Source organism: Hypomesus transpacificus, chromosome 5, assembly GCF_021917145.1.
Source record: "Hypomesus transpacificus isolate Combined female chromosome 5, fHypTra1, whole genome shotgun sequence".
NCBI classification, from domain to species: Eukaryota; Metazoa; Chordata; class Actinopteri; order Osmeriformes; family Osmeridae; genus Hypomesus; species Hypomesus transpacificus.
In genome coordinates this window covers 3351142-3365692 of record NC_061064.1, presented here as the reverse complement: position 1 = coordinate 3365692, position 14551 = coordinate 3351142, and the positions used below count along the sequence as shown (strand labels likewise).

The 14551-nt window shown below is 42.1% G+C and overlaps 3 protein-coding genes across 3 annotated transcripts; 2 read left to right on the top strand and 1 right to left on the bottom strand.

The window, feature by feature from the left end:
* Positions 1-44: 44 nt before the first annotated feature.
* sumf2 (sulfatase modifying factor 2) lies at positions 45-2493 on the top strand. Its single transcript, XM_047020207.1, has 9 exons — positions 45-282; positions 377-521; positions 624-738; positions 858-902; positions 1139-1289; positions 1402-1457; positions 1633-1717; positions 1913-2054; positions 2182-2493. The coding sequence occupies exons 1-9, from the start codon at positions 228-230 to the stop codon at positions 2285-2287; spliced, it is 900 nt and encodes a 299-aa protein (XP_046876163.1). The 5' UTR covers positions 45-227; the 3' UTR covers positions 2288-2493.
* A 77-nt stretch (positions 2494-2570) lies between these two features.
* On the top strand, positions 2571-7371 carry bicdl2l (bicaudal-D-related protein 2-like). Its single transcript, XM_047020205.1, has 6 exons — positions 2571-3796; positions 4226-4345; positions 4438-4596; positions 4763-4854; positions 4941-5061; positions 5521-7371. Exons 1-6 carry the CDS (start codon positions 3197-3199, stop codon positions 5908-5910), a joined length of 1482 nt encoding a protein of 493 aa, XP_046876161.1. The 5' UTR covers positions 2571-3196; the 3' UTR covers positions 5911-7371.
* A 656-nt stretch (positions 7372-8027) lies between these two features.
* Positions 8028-11469, bottom strand: abhd11 (abhydrolase domain containing 11). The gene is made up of 6 exons (XM_047020206.1): positions 11215-11469; positions 10689-10824; positions 10347-10520; positions 9971-10141; positions 9552-9733; positions 8028-9381 (listed from the first exon to the last, which is right to left on the bottom strand). The coding sequence occupies exons 1-6, from the start codon at positions 11340-11342 to the stop codon at positions 9246-9248; spliced, it is 927 nt and encodes a 308-aa protein (XP_046876162.1). The 5' UTR covers positions 11343-11469; the 3' UTR covers positions 8028-9245.
* Positions 11470-14551: the final 3082 nt, after the last annotated feature.

Sequence of the window (14551 nt, the reverse complement as noted above, 5' to 3'; positions counted from 1 at the left end):
AAGGGTTGTATAGTCACATTTCCACGGAACAGTTTTCAGTCGGACCGCAACTTCCTGTCCCTCAATGAAACCTTATATACAGTCTGATTGAAACCGCTGAAGTCAGAACGCTAGTCAAAAGGGAAAATCCTGTAAAAACGTTGTGTGCCAGCTATATAGTAAAGTCAACAAAAGATTCTGCAAGTTTTGGGCTCAAAGCCCACCATCCGAACACATATTTTTACCCAATGGATGTCACAGTCGCATTAATGTGGCTGTCCGCCACAACGTATTGTATAGCAGGTGAGGATAGTTAACATTCACCCAAGATATACAATCCGGAAACGTTATTAGCTTGCAAAATTCGTCCAACCAGTCATTCGAACTCTTCATGCAGGTGATGAAGGGGTCCACATTCCAGGAGGTAAAATGACTATGGGTACGAACGCAGCAGACGGCAGAGATGGAGAGTCGCCAACGAAAGAAGTCGCTGTCGGAACCTTCAGCATAGATAAATACCCCGTCACAAACTCTGACTTCAGGTCAGATAAACTGAACAGCATGCGAATGATACGTTTTGTATGATGCCTCATTGGGGGCAACAAGATGTATAGCATAATTTGTCTTTCAATATCTATCAACAGAGAGTTTGTCAGGGCACAGAAGTACAAAACAGAGGCTGAGACTTTTGGCTGGAGTTTTGTGTTTCAGGACTTTGTGTCTGACGAGCTGAAGAGTAAGGTTACTGAAAAAATTGAGGTGTGTTAACATAACAGACGTTGCACGTTCAAAACATCTTTTACTTACAATCTTTTGTTTGCCTCAAAGCTTTTCCTCAAACTAAATTAATTCGTTTTTAAAAACTTCCCACATCCCAGTCTGCACCTTGGTGGCTGCCAGTGGAGCGGGTGTTTTGGAGACAGGTAAAGTCAAGACAGCGGCATCTCAGCTTCTCCGCCGATTCACTTTTGAACTTGATGAACTTGGACTAGAATGTAATTGTTCAGAATTACTTTGTGTTACACTGCGCACATTATACATAAATCCCTTGACTTGATCAATCAGGTAAAGCCGTAAGCCCTATTGTAAGGTCATATGGCTCTGCCCCATCACCTCAAGCTGGCTCTGTCCACTGACTGTTGCCCCCTCCCTTGCCCAGCCTGCAGGGCCTGGTTCTGGGATCCGGGACCATCTGGACTCCCCAGTGGTTCAGGTAAGCTGGAACGATGCACGGGCCTTCTGTCACTGGAAATGGAAGAGACTTCCAACAGAAGAGGAGTGGGAATGGGCTGCACGCGGGGGCCTGCAAGGTGAGGCGGATTGATGATTCTGTGGTGATTTAATGTCATGTTAAGATGGTGGGAGAGGGTTTGTGACTGATCCATCATTTTTAACATACCATCTTTCATCCTCTTCTACAAGGACGGACATATCCATGGGGAAACAAGTTCCAGCCCAACCGGACCAATTTATGGCAGGTCAGATTAATAATATTCACCCTCCTTAAATAAACAAAACAAAAATGGAAGAAAATAACAAATAAAACAGTACTGTCTACATCCCTTATCACAATTTCTATGTATTTTGTGTCACCTGACCTGGAATCAGCCTAATATTATATAGTAAGGTCACTTGATGTGTACTGTATATTAGGGGCTGTTCCCTGATGGAGACAAGGCAGAGGATGGGTACCATGGTCTGTCTCCAGTCACTGCATTCCCACCTCAGAACAGCTATGGTAACAATGCACCTATCAACCTCCTGCACAATGTCCAATTAACGCATGCAAAGCTAACTTTAAAAGTCAAAAAGCATAGATGATGGTATTGATAGTTAAAGGTAGCTCTGTTAGATTTAGCTACATAAAGGTTTGGCTGTGATGTGTGTAGTTCAGCTGGAGGTTTTGTTCTAAGTGTGTGTCTTCTTCTTCAAGGGTTGTATGACATGATGGGAAATGCATGGGAGTGGACAGCCACGCCCTTTCCTGGAGCCCGACCAATGTATGTCCTCCGAGGCGCTTCCTGGATTGATACTTCAGATGGATCAGCCAATCACAAAGCTCGAATCACCACCAGGTACTGTGCATGATTGGACCCTATTTGGATTCCTTGGTGCTGGTTCTTTTTAAATTGAATATCTACTTTGGATCTGCCCTGAAGTGGGATGTTGCTCATGGCAACATGATGGTTGTGTTTCATCCAGGATGGGGAACACTCCAGACTCAGCCTCTGATAATCTGGGCTTCAGGTGTGCTGCCAGCCAGGACCAGAAACCAGAGAAAAATAAGAAAATGAAAACAGAGCTGTGATAGGACAGGATTTAACATGGATGATAAGGAGGTCAAATTGATTCAAATATACATGTAGAAAACAACTGCAGGCGTTCATGGTGATGGATGCAGGGAGGGATGTAAACCTTTCTCCTGTGGAGACCTGAGGTAAAACAAAAAAATATGAATTTTTCTATTACTGTGACATAAAGAATAATAAAATATGCTCTTGTTTTTATGCTGTACACCTTTTTTTGTCTTTACAATATAGCATTACACCCCTCCCTACCCCCATACACAAGTACTTCAAACATGCAACAGAGCTATTGTCTTTGGGGATGAGTGGTTTTGAGCTGGTTTTGTTTGTTTTTGGGCAGAGAGTGAATGAAACTCCTGTGATAAGTGGGGATGAAAGAGAGGGAGTGGAGCTCAGTCTCTGACCTTGTTCTACTGTTGACTCTCTCATGACTGGATTGCTGCTAAGGATTGCACTGTGTGGATTCACCCAGATAGAGAGGGGCCAATGGGATTAGAGGATTGTAGTTCAGACAGGTGGCAGACGTCACACCTGCATAATCTTTCACTTGTGTTGAGGGATCAAAGGTTTTCCTCCCTCACGACTGCCCTCAAGCTCTGACATGTTTACGCATCTGTATCTAGGCTCCGCTGTCTCCGTAGCGATAGTTAAAAATGAGGAACAAAAGTGTTTTCAGTTCAGCCCCCATGACATCACGCTGTGACATCACCAAACGTGAGTCCCGAGTCGCGAGTATCTTTAAGATCAGGAAAAACAAGTTGGGAGACATTCTACTGCTTTGCAATCCCTCCCTGTTTTCTACCTTCCCCCTTTTCTTTCACTCCCACATATGTTTCCACTGAAAGTACTCAGTCCTCTCCTGTGTGTCTTGTTGGTGTGTGTATAGTGGGAGCCTGAGAACTTTTGAGGCCATGGAAGAATCTGTATCTTTTTCAGTCCTTAACCAGAGGCTGAGACCACAGCTCACCGCTATGGAGCGACTCTGCTACCCACTGGAGGACCAACCTCATACATCTGACTCGATCAGAGGCAGTCCAACCACAAGACCTACGATGCTGACACATCTTGAGCCACAGGTCAATGAAAGCCTAACGGTGACACAAGAAGAAGACAACCCTGAGCAAGAGGAAGAAGAACAAGAGGAAGTGGACTCAGATGGATCAACTCCTCGGGACGTCTGTGCTGAATCATTAACTGTGGCCGGTGACTGTTGGCCCTGTCCGAAAATAGAGTGCCTGGAATTGAATGATTCAACCACAGTCACTGACTGCCGTGTCCCCACACTGACCATGGAGGGAGATTGTCATGTCGGTCTGCTCAGTGCTATGGAGGGAGAGGGTCCAGACAGTTTGATGACGGTCAGGCAGGGAGTGGGTTGTGATCCAGGAGAGGCTGTCAGGGAAGGGGAGAGCTTGTCCCAGATGAGCTACATAGAGAGAGCCTTACCGGACCTGATCAGCAGTGGCAGACCTCTTACCCGCCGGAGAACTCTAGGACCCGTCTCAGACACAGTAAGAGAAGAGTCGGTTTTTCATAAGGGTGACAAACTGCAAAGGGAAGCGCATGTTTGCTCCCTGAACAAACCAGTATTCTGTGTCGGGTTTGGGTTTACATATTAAGATGTCTTTTATCTAATGCAGAACATGCATCTGTGCTTAAACTATGTGTGCTTAATGTACTTAATGGTCTTGATCTGTGATCATGATCGAAAATATAGTGTTTATATATTTATTTCTCCTCTTTGTCAGTGAAACTTAGCTGTTTGTGCCTTGGGGTATGAATGTTAAGGGACAATGGGATTTATATTAGCTGAGTCAGTGGTGTCTAGATGTTTACACGGATTACTTCAAGAATCTTGTGTAGCAGGACATTTTTTTTATACTTTGTTCAAGTGGAATGTTGTTTGATGCACTGGTTTGAATAGTTGTGTGTGGGTGTAGTTGAAGGAGGTGCGTCGGGAGGTGGAGCTGTCTCGCAGACGCAGTCTGAGACTGAAGGCTCAGGTAGACAAACTACAGGAGAACAAAGATGGACCTCGATGGGGCCAACACAAAGAAAAGGTATCACACACACAGACACACACAGAAAAATTAATAACAATCCATGAAAGTTTTAATTCCATCATTCTAAAATGTTCTCTCTGTGTCTATAGGTCACGGAGGAGGTTCTGTCTGTTTTGAGGTTGCTGCTTCCTCTAACAGAAACAGAGTACGTGCCAGTAGAACCCTTGGATCAAGAGAACCGCCTTGACTCTGCACTGATCAAGTTACAGAATGTAGCACGCAAGTTAGCAATCAACCACACCGCACAGGTGAGGAGTAAGCCATACACATGCACTCAGTAACCCATAAACCTTAAGAACAGTTCAGAGTTCCTCTTCTGTACCCTGCACCACACTTAGTGATCAAGATGACAATATTTCTTCCGACTTGTTGAAATGAACACCATCATAACCCTTGCAACCATTATTTTCTCAGGATTGCAAACGTGGGTCACGGAAGGGCAAAGGTGTTGAAGACAGCTCTGTATTCCAGCAGGCTTTAAGGGACAGAGATGAAGCCATGGAAAAGTGAGTCACCACACACATACACAAACAGTGGCAGGTTCTCTTGTAACAGAAAACAAATAATCTGTGATTGTGATTTTGATGAACAGGAAGAAGGCCATGGAGGCGGAACTTCTGCGCAGTAAGACAGAGATGATGTCACTTAACAACCATCTCTTGGAGGAAGTACAGAAAAGACTGGAGATGTCCCTGGAACTAGAAGCCTGGAAGGTAATTGTTTTGAGGATGTCCAATGAGAAAGAATCAATGTCAGAGGAAAACTAAGACTATCAAAAAATGGTTTGACCATATGTTTTATTAGTGAAAGGATCATAAACATGTGGGTCTCAGCAGGTGTTAGAATGTTAGTGGAGTAAAGAAAAAACATAAGTAGTATCTGCAACTATTTTCGGAGACACACAATCACATCTGTGTTTTAATTGACCGACAAAAGTTGTGTACTGTGCACTGAGGCAGAACAATACTAGCTTAAAACCCTGGAGGTCGGAGTGGCCATCTGGCAATAGGCTACGAGAACCTAGTGAATAATAACTGTCCACTTTGTTGGGTAGATTTGTCTTTGTTTTATCAGTATAACATCATCCTCAAACTGACTCAAACAAACCCATACTTATACTACTGCGTTTGGCCATGTTTGGTTACTGACAGTTTGTGTTGTCTGTGTTTTAGGAGGATGTCCAGATAATCCTCCACCACCATCTCCAGAGCCAACAACAGGCAGAGGAATGCCAGAAGAAGCCCTCTCGTTCAGGGCTACTGAGAAGGACCAATAAACAGCCCATTCAGAGACCAGCCAGTATCTCTGTCTCCAAACCACCTCCAACAACCCGCATGGTTTTCTCCTCCACCCCTTTGGTCCCTTCAACCCCTGTCCATACCCGCTCCCCAACCCCTGTCCCTCTGCCCACCCCCTCCCTAGCACCCACGACCAAATGGAAAAAAATCTGGAGTCGGGGGAAGAGTGATCGTCCTGGCGACCAGAATGACAGACAGGAGTCTCAGCATTCCAAAGGCAGCAGCAGAGAGAATGAAGGATTCCATAATGTAGCGCTGGACTGAGATAATATATGACGTGCATTTATAAGAAACAGGGTTCCTGCAGATTTCAGTAAGTCAAATTTAAGACCCTTTTAAGACCATAAAGACTGAAATTTAAGACCTACACGATGCATTACCCCAATAATATTGTTATTTCAATGAATTAAGTCATTGAAAAAGCATTAATTTAATTTACAGATAAAGCAATCACATTAACAACCTAATTTTACTTCATTCAGCACGAAGTACTAGGGGTGGGGGAAAAATCGATTCACATATGAATCGCGATTCAGTCTTCAAGCGATTCAAGAGAGAGGGGGGGACCCTGTGTAGTGGGTTGAGAACAAGGGCCTACACCAAAACAACTTGGGTTCAAATCCAGCACAGAGCGTAGTGCCAGATCCCTGTAACCGCAGCGCTCTCCCCAACTGTCCAAATCCCCTCTCCCAACTGTCTTTCCAGGTACCCAACTGTCCAACCAGGAAAGGCTTAAACAGGACTCTAAAAAGAAATGTACCTTTTATCAGTTTTATCGTCGAGTTTTTTCCAAGAGCATAATTTGAGCTGTAAGAAGATTTTTCAGCCAGATTTGAACACAAGACCCCTCACATAATAGCCCACATCCTCAACCACTGAGCTATCAGGGATCGTACCAATCTCCACTCAACATTTAAATTTGACATTGAACTATCTAGTTGTAACAACCTGCAGAGTTGGGGTGTCAGAAAACCAGAAGCAAGCAGGGCTCCCCTGTTAGCTCACTGGGTTAGTGTGCATGCTCTTTCAGACATGCTGGGGCAGTAGCACAACAGCCTGGGTTAGTGTGCATGCTCTTTCAGACATGCTGGGGCAGTAGCACAACAGCCTGGGTTAGTGTGCATGCTCTTTCAGACATGCTGGGGCAGTAGCACAACAGCCTGGGTTAGTGTGCATGCTCTTTCAGACATGCTGGGGCAGTAGCACAACAGCCTGGGTTAGTGTGCATGCTCTTTCAGACATGCTGGGGCAGGAGCACAACAGCCTGGGTTCAAATCCAAATTAACTTAAAAGTTGCATTATGGTCATGTGAGATGTGGGACTTCACATAGTTTCATAAATGTTGTATGAAAATCTGGCTGTTTTTAAGACGTTTTAAGGTCTTAAATTTCAAGTTCAGAATTGTAGACTTAAGACCCCGCAGGAACCCTGAAGGAAGTAATGGAGTTACAATGGAGAAAAAAATACAAAAACACAGCAGTTATGTATTTTGTGTATAGGCCTGTCGTTGTAGATATAGAGTAGGCTATCTTCAGTGAAAACATGAGTTTATTTTAAGGCCAAGACAAGTTCATTTTAAAATGTTTATTATACATCAGTTATACATTCTATACAATTTCCATATACTGTATATCTCAATTATTCACATGTATAATATATGCTTTTCACACAACTAAAGAACATTGTCAAGTTCATGTTTGCCATTTTCCAAACAAAAAGTTGTTACCTGTTGCAAGGTTTTAAGAGCCAATTAACTCCATCGCTAAATCAATGTTTCGGAGCTGTGCATTAATCGAACCAAAGAAGGCATGCTCACAGAGGAAAAACGGTACACACTTCTGAGTTTAGCGTTTGTAAATTTCAACACAAATAAAATAACATCTTCATACAATCACCAGTTGTTTCCCCACCACACATTCTTTTCCAACATCAAGGCAATAACAATACTGATCTGGGACCTGTTTCTAAAGCTATTTTTTACCTTCCTACCCACCCAACCACATGTGCAATACGATGAAACTGATTGTAGGTCTGTAGTTATGATGGGCAGGGGGCTGCCTAGCTACTCAATCTACCCATTTCATTATAAATAGGGGTTTTCTGACATCCATAGTAGATCGCTGATTTCAAAAGACAGTGCTATAAAATGATCAATACAAGTTTAGCACACACATACACCAAAACCCTTGTAGAGTAGCATCTCTCTATATAATATACACAACTGGCAACATAGTTGCCATTCTCAATGCTGCTGGCTGTTAAGAGTAAACTGTTATCGAGACGCTTAGAAGATAAAAGAGCTCAAGAAGAGAAAGAGGCACACACATTTACAACATACACTGCTTACTCAGTAACAGACATATGGCAGTATCACTTTTCCAACTGTACTTTTCCCACACATTTCACAGAGGAACACAGGAGATGAAAACAGACAACATTAAAAAATATTGTTAGATACATTATATATTTTTTGCAGCACATCTTTTGATGAATATTCATAAAGTATATAACTTTTTATGTTATATTAAGAGTTATCGCTCTAAGTATTACAAAATAATGTCGCACTAAAACACAGATTAGATTGCAAACAACAAAGACTATACAGTTACAACTACAATGGCTGCTTGAGATTAAAGTGTAGTGTACAGTATAGCCAGAGTATTGAGTATTGTAACCTGGGATGTTTAAGACATCTACTGAATACAGTATCTGTAAACTTAGCCTTAATTTGTGTTAGCAGAAAAAGTTAGCTAGCCATCTTGTTGACATCACATTGTAAAAGTGCAAGCACATCTGCAAAACACAAAGTTGAGGGCGATTTTTTTTTTTTTTAAGTAGGTGAGAAAAAATACTGTGATGAATTCCAGGCCGAAGACTAAAAGTGCTTCCAAACAACATCATAATAAAATAAATGGGTTACTCTATGAACAATGGTGTCTGGAGAGATGGAGGCGTTGCTGAATCTTTCCATCACAGACCCAGTGCTGCTTTACTTGATGCCCATCTGACTCCTCCCTAAGCACTGTGCTATTATCCAGTAGTATGGTTTAGGAATGTTCTTTTTCCCCCCATCTACTGCCAACATCCCTTATCACTCATACCTGAAAGGAGCTCAGACAGAACAGCTGGACCAAGAATACCTACATTAGAATTGACCAAAAGCCATTCTTCTGTGCTGATATGAATTGATTTGAGATACAGTACGCTATTGTGCAACAATGGGAGGCTCTTTGGATTAGTAAATAGCCCAAAATATTTCCCTTATCCTAAAACTGCAACTCTAGGCATCTATCAACTTATCTACGTAAAATGTTTCTGACCATCTATTCCATCCATATAAATACCAAAATCTACCTAATCTATCTACCTAAACTATGTACCTATCTAACTAAAATGCAATTAGTAAGTGCATTAACAGACATTTGTACACTGTATCCTTGAGAGTATTAATAAGAATGCAAGGAGGACTAACTGCACTGACAGGGTGAGGTTGGTCCTGGATTAGCATTTAGCACTCTCTGTCTCTTGTTGGTGATGCCACACCCCCTGACTGTCTGTTTGCTGTGGTCGAGCGTAGCTGAGGGGTTCCGTAATAGGAGCTAGGACTGCAGGAAGGATATGATGGAACTAATGAAGTCTAGAGGTTTGTCAGCATGGATCCAGTGGCTTGCATCAGGGATGTACTGTATATCTGCACAAGGGAACAACCTTTGGATCTCTGGGTAGTCATCGGAGCTGGGAAGGGGGTGGATGGTAGGGTGATAGCACAGGGGACAGTGAAAGAGAAATACAATTGATTAGTGATAAGATGTACGACAAAGCACATGGTGTCCGTGACAACCATTTCATGGGATCAACCTACATTTATTTCCAAGTTATTACCAGTAGTTGTCTAGGAGGTTTACCTGATGTAAGCAGAGCTGGCTCCACCCAAAAAAAGAGTGGGACCCTCGTAGGTGTTAGGAAAGTCCGGAAAGCTCATGATGTCATCAAGGTGCGCCGAGATGGCATCCAAGTTGACCCTCCATGCATATTGACCATTCTGCTCCACTAGATTGGTCAACAAGAACTGACGCACTGAGTGCTCCTGTGAAGCATTTAGAACACAGTAAATCCAGTCTGTTAATATGACATCACTGCTCAAGATGTGTACTTTGACCTTTTACGCTGGGTCTGGAAAAAGTATGTAGAGTGATTATGAAAATCGAGAGTGCACCTCTACGAATGCGTAGAGGTGCACCCCACACAGTGCCAAGCTCTCTTTTAGACCTGTGAGCCCTCGAGGGATAAGGGGAAGGGAGAACAACCGCATGGTGGATCTGACCTTGACCAGTTTGCGAAGCTGGTCCTCAGCCATACGTCTTGCAGTGGAGCGAGGGATGTCACTGGAGATCTTCACATCCTTCATGGCTTGAATGTAGGAGCGGAAGTTGGTGCGTGTGGTGGTCTGAGCTGGGCTGATGTCCACCACCACCAACCTCTCCACTAGACTGGGCTGGACAGAGACGAGGAGGGGGACCAGGAAGGAAACAGATTAGGAGGGCAGAGGAAGGGGGGTGAGTTAGAAGAAGTGAGGGATAAAGAAGGTGCTTAGCTGACGTATAAAAAAAACACACAAAAAAAACACTCTAATCAAAGTCATTCCTTAATGTGATGAATGTAACATCAGGAATGCCATTTATCACTCTGGGGGTATTCACCTGCGACAGAGCGGTCGTCATGGCTACCTTGCCTCCCATGCTGTGTCCAATTAGGACACACTTCCCAATGTGCAGCTGGGCAAGCAGGTGTTTCAGGTCACTAGTCATTGCCTCGTAGGTCAACTCTGGGTTGTGCGTGCTGGTACCATGGTTACGGGCATCCACTGTCAGCACCTAACTGGACAAAGGACAGTTAGAACACTAGGGTTGGATGGGGGGGGGGGGGGGAGAGCGAGGAGACCATGTGACATGGAGAAATCGTAATGTTATCACTTGAAGCTACTCCTATGACTTTAGGTCTTGATAGATCCTCTAAGACAGTCTCCCAACAATCAGCGTTACCTTCCTGCCTGTCCGTTGCACAAGGGATTTGGCAATTGAGTGGAAGTTAGATTTGCTGCCAAACAGACCGTGTAGGAACACAAGAGGCGTGTTCTCTCCTTTCCCGTCAAACACGTCATAGGTCAGGTTGACAGGGCTGGAAAAGAAATTACCTATCATCATAAGTCCTGCAAGGTTCTCACATAGGGCAGAAGTCCTAGGGCAATGACAGCTCACAATATGACAAGTATCTGATTGCATTGATTTATATAATTGACTAAGATTTTGGCTAGCACGCTACTGTAGCTAGTCAGCCAATCAAGTTCAACACGCTGTTTATCTTGCAGTACTAGAAAGACACCATAAGTAATTAACATCACTTCAAAATTGTGCTACTTTCCTATGTCTAAATATAGTTGCTGTTATTGTCAACATTGGCTCGTCTGGATAGCTAGCTGCGTTGCTGAGCTATTAGCCTGAGCATGTAGAGGGCATTAGCCATTTATATCTAGCAGCGTTAGCTAGTGTGCTACAGTAGCTAGCTTACCAGTTGGAAGCAACTGAACGAGACATCAGAGGCACGCCACCAAAGATGTCTCGCTGTCCCGTTGCAAACCGACATGATGTCCGTCCGTTGAGAAGTCCTCTCTGAATTATGCGACACAAAACACTCATGACAGGTCGTGATAGATAAATTGATTGATTGACAACATATGTTTCAAATTCGGCAGCAGTATTTTCTAGCTAACCGCTTTCACAGTGACAGTGGAGGAGAGCGAGCTTGTGCGGCTAATGAAACCAGGTTGCCAGGTTTCAGTATTATCCCCCCGTGTATCATAAAAAACGAGTCTGCTTTCAGATTTCCTGGAATTGATCTTCTCAGATACTGTGTAAATTGTCTATTGTAAATTGTTTTATCTATTTGTGTAGTGCAATTTTCTGTTCCATGACAAGATAAACATTAATGTTGTAGAAAGTCTCTCTCTTTCACACACACACATACGTACAAAAACGCATTTAGACTTAAATCGTTATGATGATGATGATGATGATTATTAATGCTTTTAAACGTTTACAACAAGAGCAGGAGAGACAAAAATAAAGAGTTTAAACATGTTTTGTTTATTTGTTATTTGACATATTTCAATACACTTTTGGCAACAGCTTATGTTTAACCCTAACGAACCCTTACATGAATAAATCTCTGAACATTGCCCCCAAAAAAGCAGCAAATTAATCAAATAATATTCCTTATGAAAAGACATGTCATAACTACAAAAACTAAAAAATACTAAGTTGAATGCTGGGAATTGTATCATCTCTGACAAATGTGCAGAATGTACAAAATATATCAACATCACTGGGGGTTCTTTACAACTAGCAGACATCCTACTCTGCGTCATGAACCCATAGTCGTTACTTCCTCCTTGTTCCAATTTAAAAATAGTTTCAAGAGCAGTCTGCTCAAATCACTAGGTGGAGCCAAATACCAAATCCCACATGTTCAACAAAAAGTGGTAGCCTTGCCAGCGATCAAAAAGAAAAGTATTCAAGAAAATAATTTAGACAATCTTCTAACTCTGTTGTGCACTTTGTACAATTCCATTGACTGACCTTAGACTATTGAACAATTTATTTGAAGATCTCTGTATTCTTTTTCAAAGAAAGTTTTATCATAGGACAGAGACACATCATTTGTTTAAACCTGGTTCTAAGTGCCTAGATTCAATACGTGGAGTAGGATCCTAGTAATGAGGATAGGAAAGAGAGAGATTGAGACTGGGAGAGTGTGCGAGAGAGAATTACTGAAAATTGGACTTGTTCACTTTATAAATTATCAAACTTCTCACTTTAGTCAATGAGGCTAGTCAATAGTTTTTCTAACACAAATTGAAGTTTGTGAAAGGTAATTTTAGTTGGTCATTTATTTGGGTTAAACCAAACTAAAACAAGTCCAATGAATGGTTTCGTCTTTCTCAACGGTGCTCATTTATCTCTATTATTATTATCTATTATTATTATTAGGATTCCTCCGTCAGGAGGAAACCTATTGTTATTGTTAGTTTTATTATTATTATTATTCTTGTTCCATGGAAGTCAATGGCAGCCCCTAGAACCCTTCGACAACTTTTTGTGAAATTTGGCACACTCATTAAGGACAGTTGATTCTATACCTACACCAAGTTTCATGTCTCCCATTAGACCACTCCAGCGCCACCAACGGGTCAAAGTTGGACTTGTGTTTACACACACAACTTTTGAACCGTATGACCGATTTTCAAAAATGAGGCACCATTGGATTCCCTGGATCAAGCCGAGTTCAACGCACCCCATGGCGTCAATTTCCGGTTATATAGATTTTCCGCTATTTCCGGTTTTATAAAAAACCTTTGAAAGCCTACTCCTCCTACAATTTTTGTCATATCTTCTTCAAAGTTACCAGAGATGATCTTCAGACCAAGCCTCACAAAAGTTATCGAAAAGAATTTTGATCCTCACAACCGTTTGTCCGGTACAGCCAATCAAATTCATCAGAAAAGCCGCCAAACAGGATGTGAAGTCATGTCTCAGCAAATCTTTGAGATATCAACACGAAACTTGGTATATCGATGGAAGACACTACAACATGTTACCGTGTGCAAAGGCAACTTCATATCTCCAAAAATGATTGATATAAAGCAAATTGAACTTATCGCTAACGCTAAAATAATGCTTTACACATCAGCCAGTCAAAAACTGATACTCTGATTCAATCACAAGTTCATATGAAGACTCTTGAGAATGTTTATAACACAAATCTGTGAAAAAGTTGACTGTAAGATCAAAGGTCGATTTTTGGTGAATATTTGAAACATGCTTGCTTGGCTAATTTCTAGCCAAATTTCCAATGAATGTCTCCCCTCCTCCTGCCCGCGCGTGCTCCACATCCTCACACACTCAGCCTTAACTTACACACGCGCGGGCTTGGCAAGACGCACACGCAACATTTCAGGAGAGTGTGGGCTGACCAAGCCCCCACTCATTCCGTAGTCTCTAGCAAAGGCCTTGTGGATCTTGTAATCTTGGATCTCTTAACAAAAGCTGATCTTTTTGGTATTGCATTTCCAATTTGTATGCAATGGTAAAAAGTTATACAAATCCTGAAACATTGATATATATATATATATATATATATGTGTTTATATATATATAAATCTTTATTTCAGACGCCAAGTTCCACATAAAATAACAGACATAGAGCTATAAAAAAGGGAGTAAAACAAAAACATAAAACATAGATAATACAGTGCATAAAAAGTATGAAGACTTTTGTGCCAATGTAGTCTTAAGTTCCAAGTAATCGATAGCAGCTCTTTAGAGGGTTGACCAGAGCCCCTACTATTCAGTTCTCAGACTTGTCCAGTCGACACATGAAACCATACATCAGTTGTGTCAGGAGTGCCTTACAGGTTGGTACGTGCTTAGACAGAAACAACTGACCAGCACTATGCCACCTAGGCACATTAAGTAGCAATCTAAAAGCATCATTGAAACCATACATCAGTTGTCTCAGGATTGCCTTACAGGTTGGTACGTGCTTAGACACAAACAACTGACTAGCACTATGCCACCTTGGCACATTAAGTAGCAATCTAAAAGCATCATTGTAGGCTACTTTCAGTATCTGTATACTCCTTTTCCTGTACATAGACCACAAATGAGCAGTGTACAATGGTGTTATGTAGGTTCTAAACAGGGAACATTTAACTGAATCTGAGCACATAGAAAACGTCCTTAATAACATACTGGCCTGAGAATATATTTGACAGCGCTGTTGATACATACCGTTGTCATCTGTCCAATCATCAGAAATGACATGGCAGATATTTTATTTCCTCACAAAC